This window comes from Zootoca vivipara, chromosome 5 (assembly GCF_965207765.1).
Source record: "Zootoca vivipara chromosome 5, rZooViv2.hap1.1, whole genome shotgun sequence".
Taxonomy (NCBI): domain Eukaryota; kingdom Metazoa; phylum Chordata; class Lepidosauria; order Squamata; family Lacertidae; genus Zootoca; species Zootoca vivipara.
In genome coordinates this window covers 93,660,929-93,678,203 of record NC_142588.1, presented here as the reverse complement: position 1 = coordinate 93,678,203, position 17,275 = coordinate 93,660,929, and the positions used below count along the sequence as shown (strand labels likewise).

Below are 17,275 nucleotides of genomic sequence, written 5' to 3'. Positions count from 1 at the left end.
CAGAGAGAGTTTCACCATAGGTACCCTAATAAACCCAAACCCCGGGGTTGGGTAGAGGAGCAGGCAGAACAGGCAGACTGGGAAGCTGAAGTGAATGGTGGGTTTGAAGAGGAGGAAGAAGTAGAAGAGTCGCAACCGGGTTGCAGTTATTGGGGAAGTGAAGAGGGAGAATGGTGGGAGGTATCTCATAACGCCCCAAGTAAGGAAGTGCGGAGGCGGGAGGAAGGAGAGGAGGCCCCTAGAGGGGGGGATGATGTTAGGTTAGAGCCGATAACTAATGAGGCTCAGCTGTCGGACTTGGCTGATAGCCCGGAACTGGAAGGGAGGCTTGCTTTGATAAAGGAACTGGCTGGGAGGGGTGAGCAAATGGCAGAAATAACTCAAACCTCAGAAGAGAGTTTGTCCGAGTCTGTTCCTAGTTCTTTAAAGTTACAGGAACGTAGGAGGGGAGGGTTACAGGATAAGAGGAAATGGCAATTACAGAGAGAGAGGCAGAGGGCGTTGTTCGAGCGTAGGAATAAAAGGAGGTGGACTCACGCTAGAGAGCTAGATGAGTCATCATCTGATTAACTAGTGGTCTTGAGCAGGAAGTTGCAGTCTTTCTTGTGGTTACTTGCCTTTGTTTTGTCTATTTGGAATAAAACTCACTATTTACACACAGACTGTGTGCTAGCCATTGCTGTTGCTTACAAACATAATCAAATCAACACCGATTTACATACAAAAAGAAAAGAAAAACGAACAACAACAACAAAAGAAGCAACAACAAAAAATACTGTTAAAAAAATTAACTTCCAAACATTTTAACATCGGTTCCCTTCTCGTATGAAATTTCTACCAGGCTTTTCCCTTATCAGTTGAATCCTATACCATATCTTATTTACCTTATATTAATTAATTAATTACTTTATCAACTTGTGCATTTTACTCTAAGCATATCACCCACTTCGAACTTATACCTTCATTGTAAAAATGTTCCTCCACATAACTCCACTCTGCTTTAATTTTTTGTTTGGGGACTCTCCTAATTATTGCCGTCAACTTTGCTAAATTCATGTATTCCGCCAATTTGATATACCATTCCTGTATAGATGGAACTTTATCTCTCTCCAAAATGTATTAAACTTTTTGCAACTCCACCAGCAATGAAGATAATCCCCTACTTTCTCTTTACATTTCCAACATTTATCTTAATCATTTTTATATATTTTTGCTAATTTAGCTGGTGTTAGATGCCACCTATATACCAATTTCCACATATTTTCCCTTATCCGCATACAGGCCGTAAAATTTATATCCTCCTGTCACAGTGGCCGGAGCAGACTACTTCAGAGTAACGACGCTACGCAGCTCTGCATTTTATTCTTTTATTGGTGCTGCGTATTTACAGTGCTGAAGTCATTGCTATTTACACGGAACGATGGGGTCATTACGTTGCAGAACCTCCGAATGGCTTTTGGCGCGTCTTTCCCCAACACAAAAGCCTTGGCAGACCCATCCTCTTTCCCCTCCTCTTTCTCCGTAATTCCGGAGTTGGGGGGATGGGTCTCCCCCCCTTATTTGCCCCTTCCTGTCCCACCTGGGACCCTGGCTCCGCTACCTTGCCTGAGCCTCGGACACGACTTCCTGCTTCCTCACTGGAATCGGAGCTCCCTCTGCTTTCCCCTGTGCTCGGGGATGGGCTTGAACTCAGGAGGGGAGGGACTTCGCGATATCCCCTGTCCCTCACATCCACCCCCCTCCCAAGCTCTCCTTCTCCCCTCCCCAAGTCCCCCCCAGGTGTCGGGGACGACTCGAAGCCTAAGAACTCAGTACCTTCCGAGCCCGTCGGTGTGAACACCTCCCCCCAGTCCTGCGAGCCCCCCCCTTCCGCCTGGGAGGACTGGAATCCCAAAAAGTCCGTGGCGTCCGAGCTGGTGGGGGTAAAAATGTGCTGCCAATCTGCTTCTGCCTCTGACTGGGTGGATCTCGGTGACACCCATACCTCGTCTCCCGGTTCCTCAAACTCCGCTTCCCAGCGCCATGGTGAGCTGCTCTCCCGTGCCTCCTCCTCCTCCCCCTCCCTTTCCATGTGCCAGGGCTTGGGTCTGTGGGGATAGAGGGCGTGAAATTCTTCCACCAAGAATTCCTCCTGTATTTGAGTGGCCGGGACCCATTCATTCTGGGACTGCGGAGCATCCTCCCATGCCATGAGGTACTCCAGGCCCCCCACCCCTCTCCGTGAATCCAGGATGGCTGTGGCCTCATTGAGTTGCTCCCTGCCTTCCCTCTCCCCCCCTCCCTCGGGGGTTTGTTCGCTGTCTCGGAGCCTGCTGCTTTCCCTGTACGGCGACAGCAGCGATCTATGAAACACTGGGTGCACCCTCATGTCCTCTGGCAGTGCCAGTCTGAAGGCCACCGGGTTGACCTGTTGCGTGACCGTGAAGGGGCCCAACCTTCTGGGTGCCAGTTTCTTGCACCTCCCTCTGGTGGGAAGGCCCTCCGAGGACAGCCAAACCTTGTCCCCCACCCTGATGACCTCCCCCTGTCGCCTGTGGCGATCTGCCCCCTTCTTGTATGCTTCCTTGGCTCTCTCCAAGTGTTCTCTGAGCTGCTGGTGCACCGTCTCCAGTTCCTCTGCCCAATCCTCAGCTTGCGGGCCCTCCTCCTCCTCCTCCTCCCCCTCCCTCTCCGGGAAAGATCTGAGGTCGCGCCCGTAGTTGGCCTTAAAGGGCGACACCCCTGTGGAGACGTGCACTGCATTGTTGTAGGCAAATTCTGCCAGTGGCAGGCGATCCACCCAGTCCGTTTGCCTCTGGCTGACGTAGCATCTCAGGTACTGCTGCAGAATGGCGTTGACCCTCTCCGCCTGTCCATTGGTCTGCGGGTGTCTAGCCGTCGACAAGCTGACCTCCACCTGCAGGAGGTTCATGAGCCGCCGCCAGAACCTGGACACAAATTGGCGGCCTCTATCCGAAATAACTCTTAAAGGTAAGCCGTGTAGTCTGAATACGTGGTCAACAAACAGTTTGGCTGTCTCTTCTGCAGAGACCGCTCTGGCACACGGTATAAAGTGGCACATTTTGGACATGAGGTCCACCACCACCAACACTGCGGTCTTGCCCCTGGAAGAAGGCAGGTCTGTGATGAAGTCCATGGACACCACTTCCCATGGCCTGTGTGGTGTGGCTAAGGGCTCCAGCAATCCTGCTGGCGCTGCTCTGACCACCTTTGCCCGCTGGCAGGTGTCACAGCCCCGTACATAGTCTCTAACATCTTCCCGCACCCCTGGCCACCAGAAGTGTCTCATGACTAGGTGAGCGGTCTTGTCCCTTCCAAAATGCCCCGCAGTTGGGTTGTCGTGCATCTGCTTGAGGACCTTACGTCTAAGCTGGGTGGTGGGCAGGTACAGTGCACCCTTGTAGAAAAGCAGCCCCCTGCGTTCTGCAAAGTCTTTTGCCTGCTCCCTCCCCCCTCTCAGTTCTCTGAAGATGCGGTCGGCAAACTCATCCGCTGCCGTCAGTGCTGTGAGTTCTGCCTCGCTCACCACTGCTGCTCCGCAGGACCATGCTGACGGGGGGAAAATGTGCCTGGGTGCTGGTGGCGCCTCCTCCTCCATGTACTCAGGTTTGCGGGAGAGGGCATCCGCCCTGACATTCTGCTCCCCCGGGATGTAGTGGATGGAGAAGTTGAAGTTCGAGAAGAACTCTGCCCACCGTATCTGCCGCTGGTTGAGCACCCTGGCATTTCTCCAGAACTCCAGGTTCTTGTGGTCTGTGCACACCTGGATGGGGTGCTTTGCGCCCACCAGGAAGTGTCTCCAGTGCTGGAACGCAGCGTGGATCGCAAGAAGTTCCCTATCAAACACCGTGTAGTTTCGCTCTGGCTGGGTCAACTTCCTGGAGAAGAAGGCACAGGGTCTCCACTCTCTGTTGGCGTCCAGTTGCAACAAAATGGCGCCCACAGCTTTATCAGAAGCATCTGTCTCAACGCGTAGGGGCGCGTCCTGAACCACGTGGAACAGGTTCTGGTCCGAGGCGAACACCCTCTTGAGGCTTTCGAACGCTGCTTGCGCCTCTGGTGTCCACCTGAACTTCTGCTTGCCTCTCAGGCAGTCAGTGATGGGAGCCGTAACGCGAGAGAAGTTCTTGATGAACTTCCTGTAGAAGTTGGCGAAGCCTAGTAGGCGTTGGGCATCCTTGCGCGTCCTGGGGCTGTGCCAGTCCAGGATGGCCTGCACCTTGTCCTTGTCCATCGCTAACCCCTTGTCTGACAGCTTGTAGCCCAGGAAGTCCACCTCTTTGGTGTGAAACTTGCACTTCTCCAGCTTCACATACAGGTGGTTCTCCTTCAGGCGCTGCAGCACCTCCCTGACGTCTTTCACATGCTGCACTGGGTCAGCGGAATAGATAAGGATGTCATCTAGAAAGACCAAGCAGTTCTTGAAAAGGAGGGACCCCAGGACGTGGTGCATGAAGGCCTGGAAGCATGCTGAGCCCCCTTGCAACCCGAATGGCATCACCAGATATTCAAAAGAGCCCAGAGGCGTGAACATCGTGGTTTTCCATTCATCGCCTTCCCGGATCCTGATCAAGTTGTACGCCCCCCTCAGGTCTAGCTTGGTGAAAATCTTACCCCTGCGTGCCGCTGTCAGGAGATCATCCACTCTGGGCATGGGGAAAGCCACTGGCTCTGTCACTGAATTCAGCCGTCTAAAATCCACCACAAGACGGCGCTGTTGCGTGTCTTTCTTGTCCACCCAGAAGACCGGGCTGCCCCCTGCTGCCTTGCTTTCTCTGATGAACCCCCGCTTGAGGTTCTTGTCGATGAAAGCGCGCAGATCCTCCAGTTCCTGGTCTGACATGGCGTACAGCTTGGCTGGGGGTATAGTTGCCCCTGGCACCAGGTTGATCTGGCAGTCAAAAGGCCTGTGCGGGGGTAGGTGGTCGGACTCCGCTTCGCTGAAGACCTCCTGCAGGTCCCAGTACGGCTTGGGTATCGCCTCACCCCCTTTGACGTGCATGGTGGCCACCGTGGCTATTGGAGGCCCCTCCCCTGGTTGGTGCTGCATGCAATGTTCCAGACAAAAGTCCGATCCAAAAGTGATGCATCTCTGGTGCCAACTGATGGAGGGGTCGTGGCGCGCCAGCCAGCTCATGCCCAAGACGATGGGGGGGTCTGAGATGGTGGTGACGTTGAATGCCAGTGTCTCTGAGTGCCTTCCCACCGTCATTCTCATGGGGGGGGTTGATGAGTGATGGCCCCTCCCAGCAACTCTCTGCCGTCAATGGTTGCCACGTGCAGAGGAAAATCCAGCTGCAGAAGCTGGATCTGGTGCTGTTCTGCAAAGTTCCTCGAGAAGAAGTTCGCTGACGCCCCACTGTCAATTAGGGCGAGGACCGTCAGGGGATAGCCATTTGGGAGCGTTAGCGTCACTTCTAGAACCACTCCTGCTCTGGGAGGGGTGGGCTGGCTCTGCTCCTCTCTGTGCGGGTGGGCGGGCTGGGGCTGTTGTCTGCTGACTGTGCCTGGCTGCTGCCCCTTGTCTCCTGCAGCCAGGCTTTCCCGTTTCCCTGCTGTGGTGCTGCATCAGTGGGGGAGGGCATAACCGTTCCCGCCTTTCCTTGCCACTCCCTGCGATGTGGGCAGTCTCTGACGAGATGCTGGGGGGAGTTGCAGAGAAAGCAATTCCCGCCCCTTCCCTCCTTGCGTCTTGGCGCCGCTGGGGTTTGAAAAGCCCGCGCGCGCTATCAATCTGCATGGGTTCCTGGTCCTGGCTGGCCCCAGGCGTGGCTTGAAAGGGTTGTTGGGGGAGTGGCTTCTCCTGCGACCGTGGGAACCAAGCCCGCTTTGCGCGCGTTGCTTGCTTGTCGCTCCATCGGGATTCCTGTCTCACCCCCACCGCCAGAGCCGCTTTGCTCAGCTGATCCATACTACTGGGCTTTGGACCTCTCGAGAGCTCATCCTTCACCTCCTCATGCAAACCCAAGTAGAACGCCGCTTGCATTGGGGCTGACTCTAGTTCCCACCCCAGTCTGTGCACCAGCATGGTGAATTTCGCCCAATATGCGCGAACTGTCATATTTCCTTGGCGTAAATTATGAAGTTCCTCCTTAGTCTGGTCCATATGACTATCGGACGAATACATCGTTTTCAAACCTTCTAGAAATAGTTTGACATTCTTCATGCAAGGATTCTTTGTTGCGATTAACGGTCTTAGCCACTCCCTGGCTGCCCCGGTAAGGTGCTCCACAATAAACACTACCCTGTGCTCATCATCAGGGAAGTCATCATGGTGCAGCTCAAGAGCATACACAATCTCAGTCTCAAAGCCATGATATTCCCTCGGGTCTCCATTGAACTTGCTTACTAGGGTCCCGGCTCTCCTTCCTGGCAGCACTTGGACTTGGGGTGCCCCTCCCGCCTTGTTTTTCTCTGCATCCAGCTTGTTTTGGAGGTCTACCGCCACCGCCCTTAATTGCTGCTCTCTTTCCTGGAGCGCTCTCACCTGTTCCGCAAGTTGTAGCCGGTCGTCCTGGACCTTCTTGGTTTCTTCTTTAGCTGCCTTTAATTCCCCCTGCGCCTGCTGCGCCAGCTGCTGCAGGTCTTGCTGGGCTTTCTCCGCAATCTGCCGCCATTTCTCCGCCTCTGACACACTCATCCCGGCAACTCCAAAGTAGCCCCAAAAAAAGATTCGGAGGTTGCTGTCACAGTGGCCGGAGCAGACTACTTCAGAGTAACGACGCTACGCAGCTCTGCATTTTATTCTTTTATTGGTGCTGCGTATTTACAGTGCTGAAGTCATTGCTATTTACACGGAACGATGGGGTCATTACGTTGCAGAACCTCCGAATGGCTTTTGGCGCGTCTTTCCCCAACACAAAAGCCTTGGCAGACCCATCCTCTTTCCCCTCCTCTTTCTCCGTAATTCCGGAGTTGGGGGGATGGGTCTCCCCCCCTTATTTGCCCCTTCCTGTCCCACCTGGGACCCTGGCTCCGCTACCTTGCCTGAGCCTCGGACACGACTTCCTGCTTCCTCACTGGAATCGGAGCTCCCTCTGCTTTCCCCTGTGCTCGGGGATGGGCTTGAACTCAGGAGGGGAGGGACTTCGCGATATCCCCTGTCCCTCACACCTCCAAAAATGGTCCAAAAATGAATTATACTCCCCTTTCCCCCCCTTTACCTAATGCGTGCCAGCCTCCTACATTCCCGAAGCCTTCCAATCTGAGCAGCTCCAGGTTTTTTGTCTCTTATTTTGATGTTACAGGACTTTGGTGGCATCTTCAAAAACATTTTTTATAGAAAATTAACCGTCCAGGGGTCCTTTATAAAGCCTAGCTGAATAATCTAGCTGAAGTTGTGGCATACAAAAAGAGTATACCATCTTTTGGGGGGATCTCATCTCCAACTATTCCAAGCAAAAAGGCCTCTGGTTTTTGTTTTTTTTAATAAAGGTATTCTTGAACACCTTTTTAAATTCATTATAGATGAGTAACACTCCAAAAAAGATTAAATAAAGCCTCTGGACTGAGAGACACACCATTCATTTAACGCACTTTGTTTCCTGCCATGAACCGACAGAACCTGGGCATTGTGGCTGTGAGAACAGAATGCTGGACTAGGTGGGCCATTGGCCTGGTCCAGAAGGCTGATCTGATGTTCTTATGAGGAAAGATGGATCTGATTCCCAGATCCAGGAAGCCCACTCTTCTCCCCTGGCCCTAGGAGGACCCACTTGCCAATTGCAAAGAAGGTGTCAAGTGGGCTGGGCTGGAGAGAGAGCACAATTCAGGGCTTGGTCTTGGTGTGGTGGTGGCTGGGATGGAGCCTCCAGGTCTCTGACATGCTGCTGTGTGCTTCCCCACCACAGGAAATTATCAAAGTGGAGCCGGCGGTGCCGTCTTCAACTTACCTCCTCCGCCAGACGATGGAGACCGTCGCACAGATGACGTAAGTATGGGGAGGTACTTCTAGTCTCCCTATAGCTTGTCACTGCCCCACCTATTCCTGGCACTTCCCTTGCCATACCCTGAAATTGTACCCCTTGGCCAGACACAGTGGATATTTCCTCACCAGGTTGATGGACTTCTGGGTGCTGATCATTTCCTCTCCCCTCCTTTCTCTTTCCTCTTCAGTGCCTTGAGACCACCCATGAACAGCTGTTGAAGACCACCATCAAAAAGGTCTTTGCTTTGCCCTTGACGGGCAAAGCGACACAGAGCCAGGTAACTGAACTTTCTGCTTCTAGGGATAGGAATGGAGGAATATGGGGTTGCCAGGTTCAAGTGCCTGAGCTGTGTAAGCTACAAACGAAGGTGGAAGTACGATAGTTAGGGCTAAATGGTTTGGAACACCCCAAGGAAGTTGAGCCCAGTGTGGAGTCCTCTATCTTTATACCCCATGACCTGTAACCTTTCTTGATGTATGTCAAAGAACATTTGATGTTTAGGACTCTTTGTGCGCTGTGTTTGAAGCCCTGCATAAGCTTTGTTACAAATTGGCTGAGCAGCTGGAGGCCAAGGCTGCCCTATTGCATTAGCCCTAATATCCTGGGTCCCTAGCTGGATCTGCTGAAGCTTGCTGTGACTCTCTTGATTCTGTGTGCCATTTCAAAGGTGTTCCCTCACCTTTTCTCATTCTGGCTACAGGCTGCAAAAAGACTGTTCTTTCTTTGAAAAGAAAGAGAGTTGAAGAATGTGTGCTTCTCCAGATGGGCTGCCCTTGGCCCAAGAGTCAGGAGTGGTTGGGAGTCCAGAGCACATGGGATTTCCATGGGGGTCTTCAGCTTTTAAATGCTTTTGCTTCTCTCCTTTCAGGACTTCTACCAGCAGACGGTAAATGCATGCATAAACATGCTGAGCGGCTCGCTGTCGGAGGCCCCCTCCCTGAAGACCCTGCAGCAGATATTGGAGGTAAGGGAGCCCCCAAGATGTCAGAGCAGATCCCCGGCAGGAGGACAGACCCCCTTGAAATGATTGCACGGGGGGCACCTGTAGCCAACTCACTGGTTGTGGATGCTGATGGTGAACTGGGCCTCTGTTCTGCTAGGAATGCTTGTGCAAGGCACATGTTCAAAGATACCGTATGTCCTCTGCTGATGGTATTAGGGGAAGGCCAAAGCTCAGGGGCAGAGCATCTGTTTTGGATGCTCAAGGTCCCCGGTTCAATCCTCAGCATCTCCAGGTGGGGCTGGGAAAAGACTCTCTCTGTCTGAAACCCCAAAGGACCAGCTGCCATTCATCATTCCCTGTGGGCAACACCAAGGTTGGTGCATGAATGGCTGGGCTTGGGCTAAGGATGCGGCCTGCATTCCATGGCTACGGCTGGGCTGAGGTGGATGTTATATTATTGTAATTATCACACACACAAACACAAACAAAAATGGCAGATTGCAGGGCAATTCACAACATGAAAATACAAAATGAGAACACAAAATACACAATAAAACAAAAACAAACCGGGAGCCAATTAAATTCAAATTCTATTAATGTTTAATGTGTTTATAATGGTTTTTTTCTATATCTTTAGTTCTTACTTTGTTTGTAAGCTGCCTCCAGTCCTTGTCAAAGGAGGTATATAATAATAATAATAATAATAATAATAATAATAATAATAATAATAATAATGAAGTAGAACAAATTGCAGCAAACATTCTCTTTTTCAAAACAACCCCTTTTTGCAATTTGGAGTTAAATGTCCCCTCTAGGGTCCCGGCATGATTGATCCAGGCAGTAACCGAAGCTTTGTGAATTTGCAAACCCAGATTAACCTGTGATGATGGTTATTTCTCTCCCACAGCACACATATGGCTATTTACTCCACAACCATCTATGAGCGCCAAAGAGCCGTGAAGTCCACCAGCTTCCTAATAAAATATGTGGCGGAACACCTGGATTTCGATGTGAGTGATTCTGCAATTTCAGATTATTATTTTTTTTATATAAAAGACTCTCTGTCTGAAACCCCAAAGGGACAACTGCCATTCATCATTCCCTGTGGGCAACACCCAGGTTGGTGCATGAATGGCTGGGCTTGGTCTAAGGATGCTGCCTGCATTCCATGGCTATGGCTGGGCTGAGGTGGACGTTGCATTATTGTAATTATCATACACACAAATGGCAGATCGCAGGGCAGTTCACAACATGAAAATACAAAATGAGAACACAAAATACACAATAAAACAAAAACAAACCAGGAGCCAATTAATTTCTAATTCTATTAATGATGATTTCTCTCCCACAGCACACATATGGCTGGATGTACTCCCCGGAGATCTACGAGCAGCAAAGAGCGGTGAAGGCCACCAGCTACTTAATAAAATATGTGGCTGAACACCTGCAATTTGATGTGAGTGACGCTGCGGAGGCAGAGCATAGCCATCATGGCTAATAGCCATGGGTAGCCTTCTCTTCCATGAATTTGCCTCATCTTCTTTGAAAGCCATCTTGGTCCATGGCCATCAATGGCTCCTGTGGCAAGGAGTTCCAAAGTTTAGCTGTGCACTGCAAGAAGAAGGACCATCCTGAAACTTCAGTTTCATTGGAGGTCCCGGAGTTCTCATGTTAGGACGGAGAGAGAGAGCTTTCTCTCCACTCCCCCCTTGCCATACATTGCGTCTCCTCTTCCTTGCCGTTTTTCTAAACAGAACCCCCCCTCCCAATGCTGCAACCATAGAGCTCCATAACCACCTTACTCCTTTTGGTTGCCCCCTTCTGAACCTTTCCCAGTTCTGATTTATAATTTTTGAGGTGAAATTGATAATATTTGTGTTGATCCCAATGGGAAAATGGGAGGTTTTGAGCAGGGAGCACTAATGCTGTATAACCCTCCTTAGGAAAGGAAGTGCGGAGGAGGGAGCAGCTAAGAAAGGGCCACGTGGTGAAATGGGCCAGAGAAGACTATTTCGTCTCTGGCCCCTCCATATACCACAATGACATCTCAAAAGTGGCCAAGGTAGGTGTGGCTTTTTGGACTCTTTCTTGCTAAGACCGCAGCCAGCTCCCAGATAGCAGAGGTTTGTCCATTCGGGCCAATGGGGCCCTGCCCCACCAACCTCCTCAGGCTCAAAACAGAGGCAGGGGGGAGCAGATTTCCTATAAATGAAACTTTCTCTTCGGATGTAGAATTAGCTTGTTTCTGGGAAGGAAGAAGGCATTGGTGTCCATGGCTGTGGCTCGCGCCTCTGTTTCCATTCTGCTGCAGTTCGGCTTCCAAAAAAACAACCACCAATAAATTTTCCTCCCTCCCCACCCTCCTACTTTCCATCCCATTTTTCAGTTCTTCCTGACAGCTTCAGGCTTGTGCATCCTTTGTCTCTTATTTTGATGTTACAGGACTTTGGCGGCATCTTCCAAAAACAACTATAAAATAATCTTCAAAGAGGCCCGAAAATATATACGTCGCCAAGACCGAAAAGAGACAGCCATCGGAATGGCGTTTTATTTTGCTGTGAGTGTCGGAAATGGTGAAAGAGGCGCTCCTGCTCATGGGCATACCCAGCATGGGGCGGGGGGGCAGCTGCCCCCCCAGACACAAAAAATTAAATGGTTATAAAGTGATGAAACAGGCAGCAGCCGAGCGAGGAAGGCAGGTATCCCGCCGGCGACACAGCCGCCCAGAAGGGAAAGGGAATCCTCAGAGGGAGCCGCTTGAGCTCTTGTAAGCCTTCCAATCTGAGCAGCTCCAGGTCCTTTGTCTCTTATTTTGATGTTACAGGAATTTGGCGGCATCTTCGAAAAAGAACTATAAAAGAATATTCAAAGAGGCCCAAAAATATATACGTCGCCAAGACCGAAAAGAGACAGCCATCGGAATGGCGTTTTATTTTGCTGTGAGTGTCGGAAACTGGGAAAGAGCCACTCCTGCTCATGGGCATACCCAGCATGGGGCGGGGGGGGCAGCTGCCCCCCCAGACACAAAAAATTAAATGGTTATAAAGTGATGAAACAGGCAGCAGCCGAGCGAGGAAGGCAGGTATCCCGTTGGCGACACAGCCGCCCAGAAGGGAAAGGGAATCTTCAGAGGGAGCCGCTTGAGCTCTTGTAAGCCTTCCAATCTGAGCAGCTCCAGGTCCTTTGTCTCTTATTTTGATGTTACAGGAATTTGGCGGCATCTTCGAAAAAGAACTATAAAAGAATATTCAAAGAGGCCCAAAAATATATACGTCGCCAAGACCGAAAAGAGACAGCCATCGGAATGGCGTTTTATTTTGCTGTGTGTGTCGGAAATGGGGAAAGAGGCGCTCCTGCTCATGGGCATACCCAGCATGGGGCGGGGGGGGGCAGCTGCCCCCCCAGACACAAAAAATTAAATGGTTATAAAGTGATGAAACAGGCAGCAGCCGAGCGAGGAAGGCAGGTATCCCGTTGGCGACACAGCCGCCCAGAAGGGAAAGGGAATCCTCAGAGGGAGCCGCTTGAGCTCTTGTAAATGCGCGATGGATTGGGGGGGAGTTTTGCCGGCGAGTTTCGCGGAGAGAAGGCAGGCGCGTTTCCCTCAACGCTGTGCTTCGTCGTCGCAAGCACGAAGCAGCTCTGCTCGGTTGGCCTGGCGCCCCTTGCACCCGGAGCGGGGCGCCAGCTCCCTTTCTGCCCATGGAGAGGGGCCAGTTTCCAGGAGAAGCACCCCTTTGCCCAATCGGCGGGCGAACGCGCAGTCAGCGGCCCTTGAGCGAGCTCCATACATATAGTGTATGGACTATATTTTTTATAGAAGAATAATGAATACATAATAAAAGATGCACTTTTTAATGCTCCAACAGGGGATGTGCGAATCCGATTCGGACGCTTCTATGACCTAGCGCACAAGCCGTCTCTTCCTGTGCCGTCTCTTCTTGTGTCTTCTTGAGGTAGTGTTGTTACGGATAGTGTTGTTTTGAATATGTACACTCAAGTAAAATTTTTAGCTGCATGTTGACATTGTTAAACCACTAGTCTCAATCTTGAAAAGATATTCTATTAGTTGAATCTAAGGTACGTTTCTGCAAGTGGAAGCAGACCTTTCCATGATGGAACAGGGTTGGATCTACTGAGGACTTCTGTGAATAGAAGTGGAGAATCCCCCCCCCATTCCTCTTTTTCCCTTCAGTGGGCTTGCCTGGTGCCTTCATTATATACCTTTAGATGCCAGGCAAAAGGGTTCCTTTTCAACCAGGCCATTGGCAGATTAACATCCTACGCCCTTTCAACTGTGTCTGTGAGAGGGAGAGGGGTTATTGGTTTGGTTTGTTCATGTTTTTCTTATTTATTTTGTGCTTCTTCTTTTGTATTTTTATGTTGTGAACTGCCCTGAGATCTACGGGTGAAGGGCAGTATGCAAATTTTTAAAATGGAAAAATAAATAGTGCAATATTCTTGGTTCCTTCACTTGACTCAGGACCACAGTGCAGACCCTGAAACAACTGGTTGGGCGTTTTGGAGGTGTCACTGATGCGGAAATGTTTGAAGAGCTGAAGAGCTGCTGGGATATGCTGGCGAGTGAAGAAAACTTTTTCAAAGGCATCCGTCTTCTGGCAAGATAAGAAGGTGAAAAGGACTGGCAGGTGAGGCAAGAAGAGCAGCCCCCCCCCCTCCAGGCCTGCTTTCTGGGAAATGGGGATAAACTTATGACTTATTTCAGAAAATGTATGTGCTGTTGGTTGTAATAAAACAAACTTCAGAGCGGCTGAAAAGAAAAGATAAGAAAATATCGATTAGAAAAACTAACAACAATAATTTGAGACTTTTGAAAAATTAAAATAACAATACAGTAGACTAAAACCAGATTAACATTTGCACCAGCTTTCTAAACATCTGGGTAAAGGTAAAGGTAAAGGTAAAGGGACCCCTGACCATTAGGTCCAGTCGTGACCGACTCTGGGGTTGCGGTGCTCATCTTGTGTTATTGGCCGAGGGAGCCGGCGTACAGCTTCCAGGTCATGTGGCCAGCATGACAAAGCCACTTCTGCCGAACCAGAGCAGCGCACGGAAACGCCGTTTACCTTCCCGCTGTAGCAGTAGCTATTTATCTACTTGCGCTTTGACATGCTTTCGAACTGCTAGGTTGGCAGGAGCTGGGACCGAGCAACGGGAGCTCACCCCGTCGTGGGGATTCGAACCACCGACCTTTTGATCGGCAAGCCCTAGGCTCTGTGGTTTAACCCACAGTGCCACCCGCGTCCCAAATATCTGGGTAGGCATGTCTAAACAAGAATGTTCTTAGCAGGTGCCCAAAAGAGTACAGTGCTACCTCTGGTAAAGAACTTAATTCGTTCTGGAGGTCCGTTCTTAACCTGAAACTGTTCTTACCCTAAGAAACCACTTTAGCTAATGGGGCCACAACTCCCTAACTTCACCCTTTTGTATCATAGCAAAAATTAAATAGTCTCTCATTATATCTGTTGCTCATAGTTCAAATTCTGCTCGCGAATTTGTGATATTGTAATATGTCTTCAAATAGTCCTAAAAAGCCTTCCATTAAACATAAAACAGTCATGGTGAAGTTCTGTTATTTTAGCTGCCACCTTTGCTGATCTATTCTTTGCTTACCCATTCTTTGCTGCTGGGAACCTTTTTGTTTTTCCATTTCTGTGCATAGAGAATCCTAGCTGCTGTAGTCACAGTTTGCTTGTTTTTCTTTGGGGAGGGTGTATAATCACTTTGAACATCTTTTTTATATCATTTCTCCAAAATCCCTATTTTTCTTTCAGGTCCACCTCACTTTCTCATCCTGGTCTTTTATCTTCTTCCAGCTGCCCATGATTGTCAAAGAGATCTACAATCATCTCCCAAACATCTCAGACGCCCGCACAAAAGAAGAGGCTCTTGCAGCTATAGCCAACCTCGCTGCGAAGCGGCTGATCCCCGTTGTAGACTGCCTGTTGGACTGCTCCATGGTGAAGGGTGAAGGGCAGTATGCAAATTTTTAAAATGGAAAAATAAATACAATATTCTTAATTCCTTCACTTGACTAAGGACCACTGTGCAGGCCATGAAAGAACTGGTTGGGCATTTTGGAGGTATCACCGATGGTGAAATGCTTCAGTTACAAAGCTGCTGGGATGGCCCTGATTGTCAAGGAAATTTACCATCAGCTCCCTGGGATTTCAGACTCCCACACTAAAGAGGAAACACTTACGGCAGTGGTCAACCTCACCGCAAAGCGTCTCAGCCCAGTGATGCACACCTTGCTGGACTGCTCAATTGGCTGCGATGAGTAATAGATATAGGAATTAGGGGAGATTGCTTTGCCAATGTGCAAAGTTTTTGTGAGGTGGAAATGGGGAGAGCTGAATTTAAAAATCTCTTTTTAAAAATTGCAGAAGAGCTGCAGCGATCTGGGGAGCTGTGCTTAGGAACCGATATGCCAGCAGTCAACTCGTAAAACCTCTGCTGAGGAGGATCCTGGGGAAGGACACCAATCCGCAGGTTCCAACAGCGGTAGGAAACCATTCAGTTTCTATGTTGCTTCCTGCATAGAGAGTTGGGAGATCTTGATCTGACGATGAGCTCTGCTGAATGCCGTTCTCCTGTCTTTGTCTCTCCAGGCCACCAACGCTTTGTGCAGGATCCTAGCATTACCGGAGGCTTCCGGTCTGCTGGAGGACAACTTCCCCAGGATCTTGCTGGCGCTCAGCCTGAGGATCAGCTTTGTTCTGGAAAACAACTGAAGAGGTTCGAGGGCACCGAGTACCATCGCAGGCCCCTCATCCCGTCTGGATCCGCTGGCGTAAGGGACCTGCTAATGCATTTGGGGTGGCCCTCCCTTCTCTCTCTGGGCGCTTGGGGGAGGGCTGAGCCCAAGAGATAGGCTGAGATTGGGGAGATAGGGGAGATTGCTTTGCAAAAGGTATATATGCCAATGTGTAAAGTTTTCATGATGTGGAAATGGGGAGGGCTAAATTTAATGTATGTATGTGCGATATAAAGTAAAAAAAAAAAAGGCCTGACTTTTTTTAAGAAAAGGGGGGAAAATAAAAAATCTCTTTTGAAAAATTGCAGAAGAGCCGCAGCGATCTGGGGAGCTGTTGTCAGCAATCAGTATGCCAGCAGCCAGCTCATAAAACCAATGGTGAGGAGGATCCTGGAGAAGGACTCCAACAGCGGTAGGAAACCATTCAGTTTCTATGTTGCTTCCTGCATAGAGAGTTGGGAGATCTTGATCTGACGATGACCTCTGCTGAATGCCGTTCTCCTGTCTTTGTCCCTCCAGGCTACCAACGCTTTGTGCCGGATCCTCACATTACCCGAGGCTTCAGGTCTGCTGGAGGAGAACTTCCCCAGGCTCTTGCTGGCCCTCAGCCTGCGGATCTGTATCATCCTTGAAAGAGCAGAAGAGGTTCGAGGGCACCGAGTATCATCCCAGGCCCCTCTTTGCGTCTTGATCCGCTGGCGCATCTAGTTGATCTATTGAGAGAATGGAAATGGGAAGAATTTTAAATTAAGAAGTAGAAATTACTAAAGATGAGCAGAAATGAACCGCAGATAGGGGGAGTTCGAGGAGGTCCCCTTTTAGAATGTTAAAGGAAAATGATTATTGCATTTTAGTTTTTTTTAGTTTTTATTCTTTATGTTGTTTTGGGTTGGTGTTATGTTTGTATTATGTGCTGTCAGTTGTGTTTAATTATAAAATGAATAAAAATTATTATTATTATTTTTAAAAAGAACTTAATTCATTCTGGAGGTCCGTTCTTAACCTGAAACTGTTCTTACCCTAAGGTACCACTTTAGCTAATGGGGCCTTCCGCTGTTACCGCACCGCCACTGTGCAATTTCTGTTCTCATCCTGAAGCAAAGTTCTTAACTCGAGGTACTATTTCTGGGTTAGCGGAGTCTGTAACCTGAAGCGTATTGGTGGATCTTACGCCGATCCTCCCGCAGCGGACACCCTGCAAGACTGTGTGCAGCCCAGTGCACTGGTTCAGGAACAGAACTTCAGGAACAGCAAATTGAGTTCCAGTTGCTTTTCTTATATACAGCAGAGCAAAACCAAAAGCAAAGTTAGCATACACAGCTCTCTCATCTAACACACACCAACTATCTCCAGAATCTCTCAAAACTCCCCAACAACGGCCTTGCAGTATCATGCTGCTTCTCATGGAACTTTCATCCAATCACAGCCTGTTGCTAGGCCTCTCAGTTGCTAGGCAAACTTTAGCCCCGGAGTCCAGCCAATTTGGCTGCTTGCCAGCCTTCTAATTGCTTCTCCAAAGCTGCCTTACTTTCTCAGACTTTAACAAAGCGTCTGTAACCTGAAGCGTCTGTAACCTGAGGTACCACTGTACAGTGAAGGTGCCAGTTTGAACTCAATAGGCAGGGA

At 49.8% G+C, this 17,275-nt stretch overlaps 1 protein-coding gene and 1 long non-coding RNA gene across 5 annotated transcripts in view; one reads left to right on the top strand and one right to left on the bottom strand.

Moving 5' to 3' along the window:
* Nucleotides 1-17,275, bottom strand: part of LOC148685798 (uncharacterized) — a 126,481-nt gene that overhangs the window by 41,609 nt on the left and 67,597 nt on the right. The gene's annotated exons all lie outside the window — the stretch shown is intronic.
* On the top strand, nt 6,690-16,608 carry LOC132592103 (maestro heat-like repeat-containing protein family member 7). 4 transcript variants are annotated; one of them, XM_088669336.1, is made up of 10 exons: nt 6,690-8,892; nt 9,779-9,881; nt 10,223-10,327; nt 10,815-10,933; nt 11,314-11,428; nt 12,741-12,827; nt 13,355-13,520; nt 14,709-15,172; nt 15,279-15,396; nt 16,169-16,608. In XM_088669336.1, the coding sequence occupies exons 8-10, from the start codon at nt 14,985-14,987 to the stop codon at nt 16,355-16,357; spliced, it is 495 nt and encodes a 164-aa protein (XP_088525462.1). In that variant the 5' UTR covers nt 6,690-8,892; nt 9,779-9,881; nt 10,223-10,327; nt 10,815-10,933; nt 11,314-11,428; nt 12,741-12,827; nt 13,355-13,520; nt 14,709-14,984; the 3' UTR covers nt 16,358-16,608. The 4 variants fall into 4 exon arrangements, with proteins under 4 accessions (XP_088525462.1, XP_088525465.1, XP_088525464.1 ...); XM_088669339.1 differs by lacking the exon at nt 9,779-9,881; XM_088669338.1 differs by lacking the exon at nt 9,779-9,881 and having other exon boundaries at nt 10,223-10,933.

Bases quoted from the DNA above. Each gene is read 5' to 3' on its own strand.
- LOC132592103 (XM_088669339.1), top strand. From the start codon at position 14,985: ATGGTGAAATGCTTCAGTTACAAAGCTGCTGGGATGGCCCTGATTGTC. The intron at 15,173-15,278 runs GTAATAGATATA...TAAAAATTGCAG, and splicing joins TGCTCAATTGGCTGCGATGA to AAGAGCTGCAGCGATCTGGG. The intron at 15,397-16,168 runs GTAGGAAACCAT...TTGTCCCTCCAG, and splicing joins ATCCGCAGGTTCCAACAGCG to GCTACCAACGCTTTGTGCCG.